The sequence below is a fragment of the Mobula birostris genome, chromosome 13, assembly GCF_030028105.1.
Source record: "Mobula birostris isolate sMobBir1 chromosome 13, sMobBir1.hap1, whole genome shotgun sequence".
Taxonomy (NCBI): Eukaryota; Metazoa; Chordata; class Chondrichthyes; order Myliobatiformes; family Myliobatidae; genus Mobula; species Mobula birostris.
In genome coordinates this window covers 14847684-14868092 of record NC_092382.1, presented here as the reverse complement: position 1 = coordinate 14868092, position 20409 = coordinate 14847684, and the positions used below count along the sequence as shown (strand labels likewise).

Sequence of the window (20409 nt, the reverse complement as noted above, 5' to 3'; positions counted from 1 at the left end):
AAAGGGTACCGAAGATGCTTATAAGGATGTAGCCCGGATTGGGGAGCATGCGTTATGGGAATTTGTTAAGTGATCTCGGCCTTTTCTCCTTGGAGCGATGAAAGATGAGAGGCGACCTGATAGAGATGTATACGATGCTGAGAGGTATTGATCATGTGGATAGCCAGAGGCTTTTTCCCAGAGCTGAAATGGCTAACATGAGGGGACACAGTTTTCAGGTGCTCGGAAGTAGGTACAGCGGAGATGTCAGGGGTAATATTTTTACTCATAGGGTGGTGACTGCATGGAATGTGCTGCCGGCAATGGTGGTGGAGGCGGATGCGATAGGGTATATGAAGAGGCTCTTGGATAGGGACATGGAGCTTAGAAAAATAGAGGGCTATGGGAAATCCTAAGTAATTTCTTCAAGAAGTAGAGGTTCGGCACAGAATTGTTTGCTTGGGATATCAGAGTCCCGGGATATCACAGTTTTGGATCCAAGTACAATGGACCCGGAATCAAGTTGTGCAGGTTTATGAGGTGTTGAGCCAGTATTTCCTTATTATCTAAGCGCAGAAGTTTGTTTCTGGAGTTTCTTTGGAAGTAATGACTGTCATACTGGGGGGTGGGGAGTGCCATAAGAATGCCATACTGTAAAAGCGCTGGATGGTTGGAGTGTGTAAAATGTGTGCAGAATAGTTTTTTGCAGCAATACGTAAACCAGAGAAGGAACAGTGTTGGACCTCCTGTTAGGGAATGAGATAGGTCAGGTGACGGAGGTATGTGTTAGGGAGCACTTCGGGTCCAGTGATCACAATGTCATTAGTTTCAATATAATTATGGAGAAGGATAGGTCTTGACCCAGGGTTGAGGTTTTTGATTGGAGAATGGCTAGCATTGAGGAGAACCGAAAGGATTTAGAAGGAGTGGATTGGGACAATTTGTATTATGGGAAAGATGTGATAGAGAAATGGAGGTCATTTAAAGGTGAAATTTTGAGGGTGCAGAATCTTTATGTTCCTGTTTTGTTGAAAAGAAAGGTTGATAGAGTGAGAGAGCCATGATTTTCAAGGATATTGGAGACTTGGTTTGGAAAAAGAGAGATATCTACGGTAACTATCGGCAGCATGGAGTAAATGAGGTGCTCAAGCAATATAAGGAATATAAAAGAATCTTAAGAAATAAATTAGAAAAGCTAAAATAAGGTACGAGGCTGCTTTGGCAAGTAAGGTGAAAATAAATCCAAATGGTTTCTACAGTTATATTAATAGCAAAAGGATAGTGAGGGATAAAATTGGCCTCTTAGATAATCAGAGTGGAAAGCTATGTGTGGAGCCAAAAGAGATAGGGGAGATTTTGAACAATTTCTTTTCTTCGGTATTCACTTAGGAGAAGGATATTGAATTGTGTAAAGTAAGGGAAACAAGCAGGGAAGTTATGAAAACTGTGATGATTAAAGAAGAAGATGTACTGGCGCTTTTAAGGAATTTAAAAGTGGATAAGTCTCTGGGTCTTAACAGAATATTCCCTAGGACATTGAGGGAAGTTATTCTAGAAATAGCAGGGGCTCTGACAGAAATATTTCAATGGTCATTGGAAACTGGGATGGTGCTGGAGGATTGGCGTGTTGCTCATATTGTTCCTTTGTTTAAAAAGGGTTCTAAGCGTAAACCTAGCAACTATCATCCTGTAAGTTTGATGTCAGAAGTGGGTGAATTAATGGAAAGTAATCTTAGAGATGGTATATATAATTATCTGGATAGGCAGGGTCTGATTAGGAGCAGTCCACATGGATTTGTGAGTGAAAGGTCATGTTTGAAAAATCTTACTGAATTTTTTGAAGAGGTTACTAGGAAAGTTGACGAAGATGAGTCTATATGGACTTCAGTAAGGCCTTTGACAAGGTTCCACACGGAAGGTTAGTTAGGAAGATTCAATCGTTAGGTATTAATATTGAAGTAGTAAAATGGATTCAGCAGTGGCTGGATGGGAGATGCCAGACAGTAGTGGTGGATAACTATTTGTCAGGTTAAAGGCCGGTGACTGGTGGTGTGCCTCAGGGATCTGTATTGGGTCCATTGTTGTCTGTCACATACATTAATGATCTGCATGATGGCGTGGTAAATTAGATTTGTAAGTATGCAAATGATACTAAGATAGGTGGAGTTGTGAATAATGAAGTAGATTTTCAAAGTTTGCAGAGAGATTGATACCAATTAGAAGAAAGGGCTGAAAGATGGCAGATGGAGTTTAAAGCTGATAAGTGTGAGGTGCTATATTTTGGTAGGACTAATCAAAATAGGGCATACATGGTAAATGTTAGGGCATTGAAGAATGCAGTAGAACAGAGGGATCTGGCACCTCATGTGGATATGGTGGTGAAGAAATCTTTTGGTATGCTGGCTTTTATAAATCAAAGCATTGAGTATAGGAGTTGAGATGTAATGTTAAAATTATACAAGGCATTAGGAGGGCCAAATTTGGAGTATTGTTTAAAGTTCTGGTCACCGAATTATAGGAAATATGTCAACAAAATAGAGAGAGGACAGAGAAGATTTACTAGAATATTAGCTGGGTTTCAGCACCTAAGTTACACAGAAAGATTGAACAAGTTAGGTCTTTATTCATTGGAGCAGAGAAGTTTGAGGGGGGATTTGATAGATGTATTTAAAATTATGAGGGAGATAGAATTGACGTAGATAGGCTTTTTCTATTGAAATAAGGGGAGATTCAAACGAGAGGACATAAGTTGAAAATTAGGGGAGAAATGTTTAGGGGTATAATGAGGGGGAACTGCTTTACTCAGAGAATGGTGGCTGTGTGGAACGAGCTTCTAGTAGAAGTGTTTGGAGGTAGGTTCGATATTGTCATTTAAAGAAAAATAGGATAGGTATATGGAAGGGAGAGGAATGGAGGGTTATGGGCTGAGTGCAGGTCGGTGGGACTAGGTGAGAGTAATGCGTTTGGCACGGACTAGAAGGGTAGAGATGACCTGTTTCCGTGCTGTAATTGTTATATGATTATATGGTTATATGGAGAGGATAAGTTAACATCCCACCCCTCAAAGTGAGAGGCTGTGAGTAAATGGGTTGTTCCCTGTTTGCAACAGTAGGAATACTGTTTGGTGTTCAAACTGTGTTTGGAAATCCCCCCTCCTGTCATCTGCCTCTCAGTCGGTGCAAATTAGTCAGAAACTCAAGATGCTGGAAATTTGCACGAAAAACGCGATACTAGTTGAAGCCACCATGACGTACGGCTGTGAACTCAAATCGCTAACTTTGTTCTTCTTGAAATGGAACTGTGCACAGGCGCTTGTTTTGTGATACTTAGTGGAACAGAAAAGAAACTACAACGTTTCCCTGTGAATTATCCTGGTATCACTTTCCCTGTTAGTGTGAGCACGTGGCCAAGTGGTTAAGGCATTGGACCAGCGACATGGAGGTCGTGAGTTCGATCCCCAGCCGAGGGAACGTGTTGTGTCCTTGAGCAAGGCACTTAATCACACATTGTTCTGCGACGACACTGGTGCCAAGCTGTATGGGTCCTAATGCCCTTCCCTTGGACAACATTGGTGTCGTGACTTGCAGCATGGGCAACTGCTGATCTTCCACACAACCTTGCCCAGGCCTGCGACCTGGAGAGTGAAGACTTTCCAGGCGCAGATCCATGGTCTCACAAGACTAACGGATGCCTTAATACTTTTCCTGTTATTCCTGGAAATGTGTTCAGTACAGTTGTTGCTCACATGGTTCACAAGACTAATCTGAGAAATGAGAGGGTTCATGTATGACAAGCAATTGATGACTCTGGGCCTGTACTCTATGGTGTTCAGAAGTACAGAGCTGGACGGGATCTTATTTAACACTACCGAATGCTGAACAGCCTGGAGACGGTGAATATATGGTGAGGGTGCTCCCATCAGACGGAAAATCTGTGGTCTGAGAAGACAGCCGCGGAATGAACAACCTTCCCCTTAAAACTGAGATGAGAGAAACTTTGTGAGCCAAATAGTGGTTGAGCTGTGGAGTTTGTTGCAACAGATGGTGATTGAGGCTGTCATTTGGTATATTTACGGCAATATATTATTGATCGCTAGAGTAGGAATCATGTTTTGTTAGTCAGAACGACGATATGATTAACTCAATACAGCACGAGGCATGCCTAAAAGAGCAGCCTTTACAATTTTAGGTTCACATTTCAGAACGGCTGCAGTGTTACCCTTTGCCACAATGTAACTCATGGCGTATGATGTTGAGTTTGTTATTTCCTTTTTCAGTTACCGTTGTTGAGACACTTCCTCCGTTTCCACGGTAACAATCAACCAGAACTGCAAGGCGTGTTGCTCAATTTTACCGCTCTGTGTTCACTTCCTCTAAGCTTAAAGACAGTAGCCTTTGGAAACAATGCAACAGAATAATAGTGGGAGGAAAGGATGCTGTGAGCTTTGGCTGTATGGAATGAACTGACAATATGGAAATATAGAAAACCTGCAGCATAATACACAGGCCCTTTGGCTAATAATGCTGTCTGAAACATGTACTTACTTTAGAAGTGTCCTAGAGTTAGCCATTGCCTTCTATTTTCCTATCCTTTCAATGCCTCTAGCAGGGGTTCGCAGTCTGGGGACCATGGATCCCGCGGTTAATGGAAGGGGTCTATGGCATAAAACAAGTTTGGGAACCTCTGCTAGCATCTCCCCTCATTCTGCTGTGTTTCACGGAATGATTTTCTATCTTGTTCAATCTACCTTTGTAACTCAGCTCCTTAAATGCCAGCAACATCCGTGTCTGCCAGGGCTCCTGTAGTCTCTATACTAGGCTGCCAAGAGCTATTTGTTATAAACTGGTCCATCTCTGACACGTCCGTGTCCTTTCCTGATGTTTCTCTGTCTCCATCTCGAGAGACATGTTGTCAACCTACTTCTTTTATAAGCCTACTGATTCCTATGATAATCTCGACCGTACCTCTTCCCAATCTGTCACTTGTAAAATGCTCTTCCTTTACCTCAGTTTCTTTGCTTCCACTGCATCAGTTCCCAGGATGTGGCTGTCTTCCCTTCGCTGTTCCCAGGGTGCGGCTGTCCTCCCTCCGCTCTTCCCAGAATGTGGCTGTCCTCCCTCCGCTCTTCCCAGGATGTGGCTGTCCTCCCTCCACTATTGATACTGTCCTCACTCACATTTACCATACGTCGTGCTCCACCCATCTTGCTACCACCGTAATAGTGATAGAGTTCTTCTTGTCCTTACCTACCACCCCTTCAACCTCTGCAACTTCCACCATCTCCAAAGAGATCTTACAACTAAACATATATTTACCCTCCTCTCTCCCACCCCGCCCTCTTCTTTCAACAGGGATCACTCTCTCCACAATTCCCTTGTTCATTCATTCTTCCTCACTAATCTCCCTTCAGCCACTTATCCCTGAAAGCGACCTATGTGCGACAGCTACCCGTACACCTCCTCCCTCACCTCTATTCAGAGCCCAAAACAGTCCTTCCAGGAACACTTCACCTGCGAACCTGCTGGGGTCACCTATTGTGTCCTATGCTCCCGATGCGGCCTCATTTACATTAGTGAGACCCGCCATAAATTGGGAGACCGTTTTGTTGAGCATCTCTGTAACACCTGCCACAAGGACGACAAGGAGAAGTAGCCGAACATTTTAATTCCGATTCTCTTTCCGACGTCTCGATCGATGGCCTCCTCTTGTGCCAAGATGAGACCGCCCTCAGGGTGGAGGAGCAACAACTTGTATTCAATCTGAGTACCCTCCAACCCGATTGTATGAATATTGAATTCTCCTTCCAGTAAACAAATTTCCACCCCGCCCACTTCTCTATTCCCCACTCTGAACTTTCATTACTCATCACCAGCCTATTACTTCCCCCTGGGTCCTCTCTTTCCCTTTCTCCTATTGATAACACTCCAATTCTTTATTCTCCAGCCCTTGACCTGCCCATCACTTAACTTCAGCTATAACCTTCCAGCTCGCCTCTTTCTCCTCCCCGACCTTTTTAATCAGATATCTTCCCCATATTCCCCAGCAAAGAAGAAGGCTCTTTGCACAAAATGTTGAATGTTTACTCTTTTCCATAGATACTGCCTGATGTGCTGAGTTCCACCAGCATTTTTTGTGCGTTGCTTTGTATTTCCAGCACTTGCAGGCTTTTTCGTGTTTACGTATAGTAATTACCATAACTATTATTTGGGCGTTGTTGAGATTATATCGGGAATCTGATGTAAAATCCTGCACCTCATACTCACACGGGTTATACAGACCAAAGAACAAACTGCCGGAGGAACTCAGTGGGTCGGGCAGCATCTGTGGAGGGAAATAGACCGTCAAAATTTTGGGCTGAGAACCTACTTTTGGACTGAGAGTGGACAGGTAATAGTCAGAGAAAAGAGGTGAGGGGTGGGGATCCGACAAGAGCTGGGGTGTGAGAAGTGGATCCAGGTGAGGCGGGAAGTGGGAAGTTGGAAATAGTGACGGGGGTGGGAATAGAGTGGTGGGGGCAGCACGGGGCTGCAGAAGAAGGAATTTAATTCTATGAACGATTAACAAAGAACTTAGAGAGTATTTGTTTTAGAGATTCACCAGACTGATTCCTGGAGGACGATGAAGATCAGTGATCGTCTTCCCATAAAAAAAGAGGTCGACAGATTTGTGGAGACCGAAGGGATCGAGGAAATGAGGATCGGGGCAGAAACAAGGGGCTGAGATGGGAGAGCAGTCGTCATCTTGTTGATGGTTAGACAGGCTGAATGGCCACCTCCTGCTGTTTCTCATTTGATGTTTCAGTGTTTCTGCCCAGTGAGGAATGTGAATAGAAATTAGTGTTTATAAACATAGAAGAGATTTGAATTGAACCTGCACAATTCCTGTTGGAGTGGGAGTTGTGTATCGGATCGGTGTGGGAATCGAACTGCTAACTCTGAGAACAGGGAGGTGGAGCTAAGGGGGGACGTCGACTCAGAGGCCTGCTTCGGGCATTTTCATGCCTTACAAGGCGCAGATTCGAAATCTGTGTGGGGCGCCACTCCTCGCACAGACACGAGAGCACTGTGTGATTAAGTGCCTTGCTCAAGGACACAAACATGTTGCCACAGCTGAGGCTCGAACTAGCGACCTTGAGATCACTAAATGAACTCCTTAACCACTTGGCCAAGTGCCCAACACAAGGGGATAATGAGCTAAGGGGACAGCGAAGGTACTAAGGGAAAAATTAAAAATGTAGCTGGTGTAAATAAGAAATAATGTGTAAAATGTGGCAGGTGGGTCGGGCAGTGGGTGTGGGGCGAGGAGCAGAGTCACCGGTTCAAGTGGGAGACACTCCACTCGTCACGTGATCTAGTTTCTCGCTCCCATTTCAAGCGCAGATCTGCAGCATCTGCGGGGTTTTCGCTTCCGAGGCCCCGCCCCGTCCCGCCCTCACAGTCCTCGGATGGACGCTGGTTTTCTTTCCTTTCTCTGTTGAAACGGATCGTCGGCGGGGAGTCGGTGGACGGATTGCTGTCTGCGGGGCAAATAAATCAAGTTCCCACCGGTGAGTACTGAGGCCGGTCACTCGGTTGAACGACAGGGGCAATTTACCATCGGTGAGTACTGAGGCAGATCCCAAGGGGGACGACCTGATGTTGTTCAGAGAGTCCCGTTAACTTCTCGGAACTGCAGGGCTCCTCCCGCTTCATGGACATATCCTGCCCGGGTCGGTCCGGGCTTTGGAACCTTCACACCGAGCCGCCTGAGTTGAGCCGCCGCTCAGCCCCTGTTGCACTGGTCCCAGGTGCGGGATGAGGTGGTGATGCCGGGACTAAACCCATCGGTCCGGTTGTAGTTGGGGAACTTTACCTCCATGACCCGGCCCCGTATCGGATCCAAACTTCACCTGGATCGATAGTTATTTTGCATATTTCCAGCACAGTAGAAGCAGCCGTTCGGCCTGTTGTGTTCTTGCAGACACAAGGGTTAAACAGAGTAATCGCACCCTCGGGACAATGCTCCACGTGTATGAATAGTTTCATTTTCCCCCGTTCAGACAGGACAGTGAGATCCAGATCTCTCACGTCCTCTCGGGGGACTGGGAAGTTTATTTCCATCTCTTTCCATGACTACGACTTGCCGAAATGCTGACAGTGTTTCCCGATATATGAGCCTATTAATGCGAGAATTAAGTCTTTTTCATCTATCTGGGCTTCTCAGAAGTGTGTACGCTGCCTGCAGAATTTCCAAAGGAGCACGGTTAAATTGGGGAGTCTTTATTTTTTTTACATGTACCGAGGTAGAGTGAAAATCGTGTCTTCGTTATCATCGACACAGATCAATACATTACAGCAGTACATTGAGGCAAAACAATACTACAGTGTAACAACTCATTCTGGTTACAGAGGAAGTGCAGTGCTGATAGGTATGTGGTTCAAGGTCACATCGATTTAGACTGTGAGGTCAGGAGTCCACTCACCACGCTGGAGAACATTCAGTTCGCTTATAACAGCAGAATACAAACTGTCCTTGAAACTGGTGGTATGTTTCTGTTCCCTTTAATCTTCGACCCGAGGGAGGGTGAGAAGTGAGAATGTTTACGGTTCCGGGGATCTTTCATTATGTTGGCTGATTTACTGAGGCAGTGGGAAGTGTAGACTGAGTCCATGGAGGGGAGGTTGGTTTCTATGATGTGCTCAGCTGTGTCCACGGTTCTCCGCTACTTCATTCGGTTAAAGAAATAGCAGTAGACAGTAGTTGTATTAAGCTGTGCGGTAGCGGGATGGGATACTTTCTCCGGAGCACTGATGAAGCTTGTAGAGTGGAAAACGACATATACCGAACTTCTTATTCAAGTCAAGTCAAGTCATGTTTATTGTCATTTCGACCATAAGCTGCTGGGGCAGTACACAGTAAAAACGAAACAACGTTCCTCCAGGGCTATTGTTTGTTCTGGCTTTGTTATATTGGAATCTGTTATCTAGTAGTGTGTACTATTATTTCAGTATCTGTGTATTACTGGACGACCATCGGAGAGCGCACTTGATTCCTTCTCCCACCGGGTTCCATCTGCTTATTCCCTGCCCATCTGGTTCAACCTCTGTCCAGTCTGAATCCCACCAACTGAATGATATATATCAACCCACTGTTCAATCTCTGTCCAGCCTGCGTCCCAATGCCGCGATGATATATATCAACCATCTTGTTCAATCTCTGTCCAGTCTGTATCCCATTGCTGCAATGATATATTTCAGCAAACTCTCTTCTAAACTTTGTCTTCATTGTGAAGTTTTGTTTTGCATCTTTTCCAGGATTGTTTTTTTGATAGCTGGAGCTACCAGAGGTTTAATTGAACACAGCAGGTGGCAGCGTAAAAACAGCCATTTCAATTTTAGTTTCCCCGTTACAAAATGGCTGCAGTGTTAATCTTTGTAATAATAGAGCTCAGAGCATCTGATGTTGAGTTTGTTATTTCCTTTTTCGGTTATTTTCGGTGAGCCACTTCCTCCGTTTCCAGGGTAACGGCCCGTCAGAGCTGCAGCAAGTGTTGTACTTTTTATCGCTCTGTGGTCACCGCCTCTCAGCGTAGAGACAGTGGCCTCAGGAGCAAATGTAACAGAGTGACAGTGGGAGGAAAGGATGCTGTGAGCATTGACTGTATGGGATGTATTACACCAGGGTCAGGATGAACTGAGGAACTAACAAATGGGTTGGGGTGGGGTGGCATTTACAGTTTAGGGTGTTGTTGATATTTTACAATCAGTTACCATCTGTGCATTAAAATGAAGAGGGAGAAAATACTACAGTTGCAGGAAATTTAAAGTAAGGAGGAGAAAATACTGGAAATGCTCAGCAGATCGGCAGCACCTTGGACAGTCTCAGTTCTGAAACTGTGTCTTCCACCATTTGTCCTTTCAGAGATGTAGTCTGATGTACTTTATAATTTTACATTTTGTTCCTGCTACACTGCAGGAAACATGGCAGCCAGCTGTACTGGGTGAGATCCCACGCAGCAAGAAGATTGAACTGGCATTAGCTGAGACACTGCCGCATATTACCGGCAGCAAAGAGCTCTGGGAGAGTTGGTGCTTGAGATACAATCTTGAGATGGGGGCTCCAGGAATATGGAACTGGCAGTGTTTGGGCTTCGGTCTACGTTGGTGCTTTTACAGATGTGGCTGGATGTTCCTCCTTCCGCAGTGAAGCAGACGTCTCCAGGGGCTGGATATTGGTAACATGAGATTCTCAGTGTGAGATGTGGAAAAGATGTGCGAGGCTCTCGGTGTGGGCTGTGACCCTCTGAGGTTGGATTCTGGGATATCACACATGTTTTCACCCAGATAAAATGAATCAGGGGATCAGGTTGTCCGGGTTTATGAGATGTTGAGCGAGTACCATAGAACCATAGAAACTACAGCACAGAAACAGGCCCTTTGGCCCTTCTTGGCTGTGCCGAACCATTTTCTGCCTAGTCCCACTGACCTGCACACGGACCATATCCCTCCATACACCCCCCATCCATGTATCTGTCCAATTTATGCTTAAATGTTAAAAAAGAACCCGCATTTACCACCTCGTCTGGCAGCTCATTCCATACTCCCACCACTCTCTGTGTGAAGAAGCCCCCCCTAATGTTCCCTTTAAACTTTTCCCCCCTCACCCTTAACCCATGTCCTCTGTTTTCTTTCTCCCCTTGCCTCAGTGGAAAAAGCCTGCTTGCATTCACTCTATCTTATACCCATCATAATTTTATATACCTCTATCAAATCTCCCCTCATTCTTCTACACTCCAGGGAATAAAGTCCTAACCTATTCAAACTTTCTCTGTAACTGAGTTTCTCAAGTCCCAGCAACATCCTTGTAGACCTTCTCTGCACTCTTTCAACCTTATTTATATCCTTCCTGTAATTTGGTGACCAAAACTGAACACAATGCTCCAGATTCAGCCTCACCAATGCCTTATACAACCTCATCATAACATTCCAGCTCTTATACTCAATACTTCGATTAATAAAGGCCAATGTACCAAAAGCTCTCTTTACGACCCTATCTACCTGTGACGACACTTTTAGGGAATTTTGTATCTGTATTCCCAGATCCCTCCGTTCCACTGCACTCCTCAGTGCCTTACCATTAACCCTGTATGTTCTACGTTGGTTTGTCCTTCCAACATGCAATACCTCACACTTGTCAGTATTAAACTCCATCTGCCATTTTTCAGCCCATTTTTCCAGCTGGTCCAAGTCCCTCTGCAGGCTCTGAAAACCTTCCTCACTGTCTACTACACCTCCAATCTTTGTATCATCAGCAAACTTGCTGATCCAGTTTACCACATTATCATCCAGATCATTGATATAGATGACAAATAACAATGGACCCAGCACTGATCCCTGTGGCACACCACTAGTCACAGGCCTCCACTCAGAGAAGCAATTCTCTACCACCACTCTCTGGCTTCTTCCATCGAGCCAATGTCTAATCCAATTTACCACCTCTCCATGTATACCTAGCGACTGAATTTTCCTAACTAACCTCCCATGCGGGACCTTGTCAAAGGCCTTACTGAAGTCCATGTAGACAATATGCACTGCCTTCCCTTCATCCACTTTCCGGGTAACCTCCTTGAAAAACTCCAACAGATTGGTCAAACATGACCTACCACGCACAAAGCCATGTTGACTCTCCCTAATAAGCCCCTGTCTATCCAAATGCTTGCAGATTCTGTCTCTTAGTACTCCCTCCAATAACTTACCTACTACTGACGTTAAACTCACCGGTCTATAATTTCCCGGATTACTTTTTGATCCTTTTTTAAACAACGGAACAACATGAGCCACTCTCCAATCCTCCGGCACTTCACCCGTAGACAGCAACATTTTAAATATTTCTGCCAGGGCCCCCGCAATTTCAACACTAGTCTCCTTCAAGGTCCGAGGGAACACTCTGTCAGATCCCGAGAATTTATCCACTTTAATTTTCCTCAAGACAGCAAGCACCTCCTCCTTTTCAATCTCTACAGTTTCCATGATCTCACTACTTGATTCCCTCAATTCCATAGATTTCATACCAGTTTCCTTATTTCTGTTCTGAGCTCAGATGTTTGGTTCTGAAGTTCTGAAGCAAAGCAGAGAATGAGTTTCCATTCCATCCCTCGCAGGGAGAGGCTGTGATTAAATACGCTGTTTTGTGTTTGCCCCAGTAGAAATAGACCAGGGTTTCAGAATTCAATTCACATTTCGAAATCCCCCCTCACTGTCACCTGTCTATCTGCCAGTGGGGGTCAAAGAGAAACTCAAGATGCTGAAGATAGAACAGAAAATGGAACAGTACATCACAGGAACAGGTGCATCGGCCACAATGGTGTGCCAAACCAGATAAAAAGTAAATCAACCCCCCCCCCAAAAAAATAATGACGCCTACGTACACAATGTCCATATTCTCTCAATCTTCCTCACACCCATGTGCCTATCTAAACATCTCTTAAAAGCCTCCAATGTGTTTGCTTCCACCACCATAACAGACAGCGGATTCCAGGCACCTACACCTCCCTGAGTAGAACAACTTACCCTCACATTTCCTTTGCAACTACTCCCTCACACCGTCATTGCATGTCCTCTGGTATTAGACATTTCTAACCAGCGAAAAGATGCTCCCCGTCTACTCTATCTATGTCTTTCATAATCTTATAAACCTCTATCTGATCTTCCCTCAGTCCCTACCACTCCATGGAGAACAACCTAAGATTTTCCACTAAAAACTGGATGATGTTTGAATCCATTCTGACGAAAGGTTAGGAAACTGAATTGCTAACTTTTTTTTCCTTTCCCCACAAGTGTTCCTTACCCGCTGAGCGTTTCTAGTGATTCCAGTTTATCTGTATTACATTCACCCTGGAACATTTTGTGAGAGTTGACAGAAGAGTCAAGAAGGCACAGCTTTTCCCAGGACATTATCCTGGTACCAATTGTCCTGTTTTCCCCGGAAATGTATTCAGTACAGCTGTTGATAACAAGGTTCACAAGAATAATCTGAGGAATAAGCATTATGCATGTGGAGCATTTGCTGGCCCTGGGCCTGTGTTTAGTGGGGTTCAGAGGGATGGTGGTTGGGGTTTGGTGTGGGGGGGGGGGTGGAAGTTAGGGCGGGGGTGATTATTTACAACAACTGAATAACAGCAAGTCTGGATGCAGTGGGAATGGAGAGGGTGTCTTGATTAGATGGAGAGTCTGGGATCTGAGAGTGCTGGCTCAGAATAAAGAAGCTTCACTTTAAAACTGACGTGAGAGCATTTACTTCAGCCAAATGTTGGTAATCTGTGGAATTTGATGCCACAGAGGGTGGTGGAGGCTATTGTTAGGTATATTCATGTTCTGGATTGCTAAATGGGTTGAATATTATAGCAGGGAAGCAATAATACAGTGTTGGAAAAATAATCCTTCATGATTGATTATGGAGCAGACTAGAATGACCGTATTACCTAATTCTACTATGTATTACGACTTGTATCTTATACCATGACTGAATGATGACCTATCAAAAAAAAAAGAGAAAATCTGCAGTTTCTGGAAATCCGAGCAATGGATGGCATGTTATCACCATTACACAGACGTGACTGTTACAAGGGCAGGATTGGTGTTTGATGCTCCAGGTTTTAGTTGTTTCATAATACATATGGGCGGGGGGGGGGGGTGGTGAATGGGGGAGAACTCTCTGTACTAATTAGGGATGGTATCACAGCGACATACACAGAGGACATCAATGTGGGTGAAAGTCAGAAACGGGAAGGGGGCTATCATTCTGGGAGTATTCTATAGGCCTCCCCCAAAGCCACGGGGATAATGAGAGCAGATAACTTGGCAGCTTTGGGAAAGGTGCAAAAGCAACAAGGTTGTTATCACTGTTGACCTCAACTTTCCTGATGTTGATTCCACCTCCTCGCTCCAAAATGTGTCAATGGGGCAGAATGTGTTGTGTGTCCAGGAAGGATTCTTGACACAGTATGTGGATGGGCTCACTCGAGGAGTTACCGTACTGTATCTAGTATGAGGCAATGATGCTGGTCAGGTGACTGATGTCACAATGGGTGACCCTTTTGAGACAGTGACCACAACACCCCAACTTTTATCATGGTCATGGACAAGGATAGTAGCAGACCCTACAAGACAGTATTTAATTAGTGGATGGATAGTTACAATGGTATTTGGAGCAACTTTGGAGTGTAAATTGGGAAAACATTTTCAACGGGAAACACACAATGGAAATGTGAAGGTTGTTTCAAGAACACTTATATGCAGTTCGGGGTAGATTTGTTCCACCCACAGTGAAACAATGTTTATATAAACAAACTGTGGTTACAAGAGATGAGAACATTTAAGCAAGAGGGAAAAGGAAGCATTATTTAGGTTTAGGAAGCAACATCCAAGCAAGGCTCCAGAGAATTATAACGTAGCCTGGAAGGAGCTTAAGAAGTGACTTAGAGGTCGAAGGAACTTGAGAAGTCCTTGAGAAGCAGGACGAAGGAAAGCCGAAGGCATTCTACATGTGGGAAAAGAAGAGGAGGATGAATAGACTGAGCGTAGAACTATTCAGGAGCAAAGGTGGAAACGTGCCTGGAGGATGTGGTGATAGGCGAGGTGCTTAATGAATGCATTGCTGCAGAGTTACCAATGAGATAGACAGTGATTGTGATGATAGCAGTTGGGATGTGTAGATGGAGTGAAGAGGCCAGGAGTGAAATGGGCCCGACACAGGAAATTGGGACCATCTCTGTGGGCACTGTGGTCAGCATTGTCTCATTGGGCTGAAGGGTCTGTGTCTGTGCTCTGTTGCTCTGTGACTCTATCAATAAGATTTGCCAGATATCACTGGACAGACATACAGACATGGTGTGGGAGTTGATTTTAACAGGGAATGTTTGTTCCCTAAGCAAACTGCTGCTCTGATACACAGGGTGGTGATACGGTCACATTTTGCAAAGACTCGTACTCTCTCTGACTCACTGTCTGCTTGTTGTGTAATTCAGGGCATCACCAGCAGGTGGAGCTGTCCTGCACCGCGACCAAAGTGTAAACAAGACGACAACAATCAACAATCGTCAGTCAGAATCAGAATGGCTACAGGTATGTTCACTGGGATCTTTATCATTAAACTTCTGCCCTGTAGCTGCACATCGAAGGTTCAATCGTTAGGCATTAATATCGAAATAGTAAAATGGATTCAGCAGTGGCTGGATGGGAGATGCCAGAGAGTAGTGGTGGATAACTGTGTGTCAGATTGGAGGACGGTGTGTAGCGGTGTGCCTCAGGGATTGGTAGTGGGTCAAGTGTTGTTTGTCATATATATTAATGATCTGGATGATGAGGTGGTAAATTGGATTAGTAAGTATGCAAATGATACTAAGATAGATGGCATTGTGGATAATGAAGTACATTTTCAAAGCTTGCAGTGAGACTTAGGCCAGTTATAAGACTGGGCTGAAAGATGTCAGATGGAGTTTAATGCTGAAAAATGTGAGGTGCTACATTTTGGTAGGACTAATCAAAATAGGACATACATGGTAAATGGTAGGGCATTGAAGAATTCAGTAGAACAGAGTGATCTAGGAATAATGGTGCATAGTTCCCTGAAGGTGGAATCTCATGTGGATAGGGTGGTGAAGAAGGCTTTTGGTATGCTGGCCTTTATTAATCACAGCATTGAGTATAGGAGTTGGGATGTAATGTTGAAATTGTATAAGGCATTGGTTAGGCCAAATTTGGAGTATTATGTACAGTTCGGGTCACCGAATTATAGGAAAGATGTCAATAAAGTTCAGAGAGTACAGAGGAGGTTTACTAAAATGTCGCCTGGGTTTCATCTCCTAAGTTACAGAGAAAGGTTGAACAAGTTAGGTCTTTAGTCTTTGGAGCGTAGAAGGTTGAGGAGGGACTTGATGAAGGTGTTTACAATTATGAGGGGGATTTATAGAGTTGATGTGGATAGGCTTTTTCCATTGAGAATAGGGGAGATTCAAACAAGAGGACATGAGTTGAGAGTTAAAGGGCAGAAGTTTAGGGGTAACATGAGGGGGAACTTCTTTACTCAGAGAATGGTAGCTGTGTGGAACGAGCTTCCAGCAGAAGTGGTTGAGGCAGGTTCGATGTTGTTGTTTAAAATAAATTGGACAGCTATATGGACAGGAAAGGAATGGAGGGTTATGGGCTGAGTGCAGGTCGGTGGGACTAGGTGAGAGTAAGAGTTCGGCATGGACCAGAAGGGCCGAGATGGCCTGTTTCCGTGCTGTAATTGTTATATGGTTAATTGTTCAGATGAAGAAACTTACACAGGTGCTAACAGGGCAGAGAAAAGTGTCATTGATCCCACTGGTAAAGCAGCTTTGTGTAATCGATCAGTCCAACAGTCCCAGTGCAGGGACCTGACACCAGTAATGGTCGAATGACTTCGTTCACCAGGCAAAGCTCCACCTGAGTGAAAGGAGCCGGAGACCCTGAATCAGCAGGTTGAGAGTGAAACACAAACAGGAATGTGACGGCGGTGTTGTTTGTTACGTAAAAGTCCAGGTTCAGGGTTTGTTGCACATCGGCCTGTTTAGAGGTGAAAGACATCTCCAACTTTTATTTATAAAATTCAGAAACAGGTAATAAGAGCATTTCCAGGATTTCAGAGATTGTGTGATAATTCAACATTTCAGGTTTTGGCAGGGCAGCTATCAACTCCCCCCTCGATGCACAAAGTAGATGAGGGGAATTTTCCGAACTCTGTTTTCTGTAACCGAGCCGAGAACATTGCCAGCCTTGGAAATGGCTGAGGATCAGGAGACGCTTCATTTTAGATAAACTTGTGGTCTGGTTTGGTGTATCACTGTCTGGTATGGAGGGGCTACTGCACAGGACCGAAAGAAGCTGCAGGAAGTTGTAAATCTGGTCAGCTCCATCTTGGGTATGAATCTACAAAGTACCCAGGACATCTTCAGGGAGCAGTGTCTTAGAAAGGCAGCGTCCATTATGCAGGACCTTCAGCACCCAGGGCATGCCATTTTCTCACCGTTACCATCAGAAAGCAGGTACAGAAGCTTGAAGGCACACACTCAGCGATTCAGGAACAGCTTCTTCCCCTCTACCTCCGATTCCTAAATGGACATTAAATCTCTGGACACTACCTTAGATTTTTTTAATATACAGTCTTTCTGTTTTTGCAAGTTTTTAAAAAATCTATTTAATATTCGTAATTGGTTTACTTGTTTATTTTTTTTATTCAGTATTATTTTTTTCTCTGCTAGATTATCTATTGCATTGAGCTGCTGCTGCTAAGTTAACAAATTTCACATCACATGCCGGTCATAATAAACCTGATTCTGATTTTGTTTTAATATCCCAATCCATGTCTGGTCTGTGGCCAAATGGTGAAAGTGAGTTCTCAATATTTCCCTCTTGAGATGATCTGCTACCTGAATTTAAATTCCCAGTGCCTCTGATGGGAGACCCGGTATAACCAGTGACCAACTGTCTCTGTCTCCGGTGGGCATTGTGATTGTGCTCAACTCTGTGATTCCAGGTGGAATAAAACAGAGATTACAGCCTGGAAATGAATCCTTTTATTTGTGTTTACAGCCTCCTCTGACTGCATGCAATTTATACTCATCACCCGCCACGTGAAAAAATGCCCCTTCAGTCCCTTTTAAATTTCTGCCCTCGAGTCTCAGACTCCCCTAACCTGGGAAACATATTATGACTATCCACCCTCTCTGCACCCCTGATTACTTTATGTACGTGTGTAAGGTCACCCTTCAAGCTCCCCTGATCCAGGGCAAACTGTCCCAGCCGAAACATATAACACAAAAACCAAGCAGCTCCATTCAGTAACGTACTTGTCAATCTCCTCGACAGTCTTTCCAGCTGAATCACATCCATCCTATAGATCAGCAACCGCAAATGAACGCAAAGCTCTCTCGGTGAGACTTTAAGTTTAGCTACGAGAACTGCACGCCAAGACGCTCCCTTTGCCAATGACTTGTATAGTTGTTACATGACAATCATCCTCCAGGTGACGGGATGGGACCCAGGCATCAAGGCAATGGTCAGTCTGTGACCCAGGGGACAAGACAATGTAAGACAAAGCAAACGGAGAACGTGTGATCTAGAGGATCGGACCATGAGTAATCCAGTGGATTGTTTGTGAGTGACACAGGTGACTGGACAGTTTGTGACCCAGGGAGATTTATGTTTATGAAAGATAATCCCAGTGATAATTCCCCGTATCACCTGATGCTGTTCCATTAATAACCGCTGGTTATCAGTGTGTTCAACTAATGCGTAGTCGGTGATCAGTATTACTGTGTCTATCCAGTTTTTTCCTGGGAGTGGATGTGTCCAGACACCGGCTTATTGTGATGGTCACCTAGCAGGAAGTGTGGTTCACATTGACCAGCACAGTCCCACTCCAAATCTGGTCAGCCGGAGTCTCGGCTCCATTGCAGACACTCATTGTGAATCCTTGTTCGAGTATAAATCACTCTAAACCTGCTATTGCTCATTTACTTCAGGTGGGAAATTAAATCAGGTACGGAAAGTACTCAAGAGGTTTTTACCAGGCAACTCATTGAGGGAAGATGATCGGGACACGGGAAGCAAGGTACCAAAGCAGGGACAGATTCAGAGCAATGTCCCAATGGAATGCGGTCCGGCCGCAGCGGAAGTGGAGCAAATTCAGCCCAGAGACAGTGACGTCAGAGACACTGAGCAGGACCCTGGAACCAGCACAAGTGAGGCGACTGTCTGTCAGCCCAGAGACAGTGACATCAGAGACACTGAGCAGGACCCTGGAACCAGCACAAGTGAGGCGACTGTCTGTCAGCCCAGAGACAGTGACGTCAGAGACACTGAGCAGGACCCTGGAACCGGTACAAGTGAGACGACTGTCTGTCAGCTCAGAAGCTCATTAAACACGGAATTGTCAAGTCCCCAACAGGGAGTGGGTGAGTGAAATATGAGGGTAATGTTTTCGCAGAATGTGGCAGGGAGGAGGGTAAATGTGATTCCTTGTTGGAGGGTTGGTCAGAGAGGGGAAATGTGTGGATGTGGTACATGTGGTGTAGTGGGGCACCCGTTACCGCACTACAGGAAATGTACTACCTGTTCTGATGATATCCAGGATGTGTATCGGAGGAAACGCAGCTATCCGGATAAGAGAGTATTTCCAGGATAACAGTTGTGGGAAACGTATTCACCAGGATGGAGAGAGTATCTCTGGGAAGCGACTATCATTGGCAGTCCCAACATTTATTGCCCATCTTAAACTGCGATGGGTGAGTGGGTGGGACGGTGGGAGAAACAGGTTTCTAGTAAATGTGGTCCTTCTGGTAACGTCATGTCTAGCGCATTGATGGTTCGGTTTTAGTCCAGTGTCAGAGATTAGGATAAAATCCATGTTTCCAGATGAAGGCAGGTGAACACTGAGGTTGTTGACATGACTGGTTTGTTGGGTTGGGTGAGAGCGGTGGAGACAGGTGATATTTGAGTTTGTGACTACATTCACTTTTTATATTTGCAGAGTCAGAGTTTACAATCTCTGACCTCCTGGCACAGGGGGAGGAATATCGACTGTACCAGCTGACAAAGTTCTACAGAGACAGACTTAAACAAGCGATTGAAGAAAAGGTTGAGAGACTCGGTTGGATGTTGACAAAGGAGGGACATTTCAGTAGAGAAGAAAATGAGGTGAGTGTATTTAGTATATTGTCACCGAACTGCTGGTATCAGAGGGAATATTGATTAATATTCATCTCCTGCACGTTCTAGGAGTTCTACGTGGCAATGGAGATGTTGATCTCTGATGGTCTCCAGCAGATCTGGTTTCAGCTGTTAAGGTGGGGAGCACTGGGAACTACAGGTTCAGTGTCACCTTTTCCTCTCACACCTGCTGTATTTATCAGTGTGATACACGAGCAGTGGCTGCATATCTGGACTGTTGAACAGACATTCAGTCTAAAACTAATTTCACGTCTTATCGGGACCGTCAGTCAAATTCAGCTCAGCTCATTAATCCAGGATGAATATTAAACTGTCAGATTGTAAATTGGGCCAACTGACTTCACTGTGGTACTTGAGGGAGGGAAATCTGCTAACCACAGCTGGTCTAGTCTCCGTCTGAGTTCCTGAACAATGAGTGGCTGACATGTCATCGTCATAGGAAAGTACAGCACAGAAACAGGCTCTTTGGCCCATCTATTCCATGCTGGTCTACTGAAACTGCCTATTGTCACGTACCCCATGACAGGGATAAAGAAACCAACAGAAATGGAAACCACTTTGGAGTCTCGTATTGCTATACACTAATAATATTTATTAGTTACTACGCAATACAGTAATATCAAAGTAAATAAATCACACAGGTTAGCAATGATTATATATTAAAGTAAGTGTGGAATATATATGTATGAAAAACCAAGTT

At 44.7% G+C, this 20409-nt stretch overlaps 1 protein-coding gene and 1 pseudogene across 1 annotated transcript in view; both read left to right on the top strand.

The window, feature by feature from the left end:
- Positions 1-20409, top strand: part of LOC140207820 (uncharacterized) — a 433432-nt pseudogene that overhangs the window by 319729 nt on the left and 93294 nt on the right.
- Positions 7383-20409, top strand: part of LOC140208418 (NACHT, LRR and PYD domains-containing protein 3-like) — a 51765-nt gene continuing 38738 nt past the window's right edge. The window contains exons 1-4 of the mRNA XM_072277091.1: positions 7383-7525; positions 14984-15080; positions 18503-18934; positions 19510-19676. Coding sequence (XP_072133192.1) covers positions 15071-15080; positions 18503-18934; positions 19510-19676 — 609 coding nt within the window. The 5' untranslated portion in view covers positions 7383-7525; positions 14984-15070. The remainder of the gene's footprint in view (positions 7526-14983; positions 15081-18502; positions 18935-19509; positions 19677-20409) is intronic.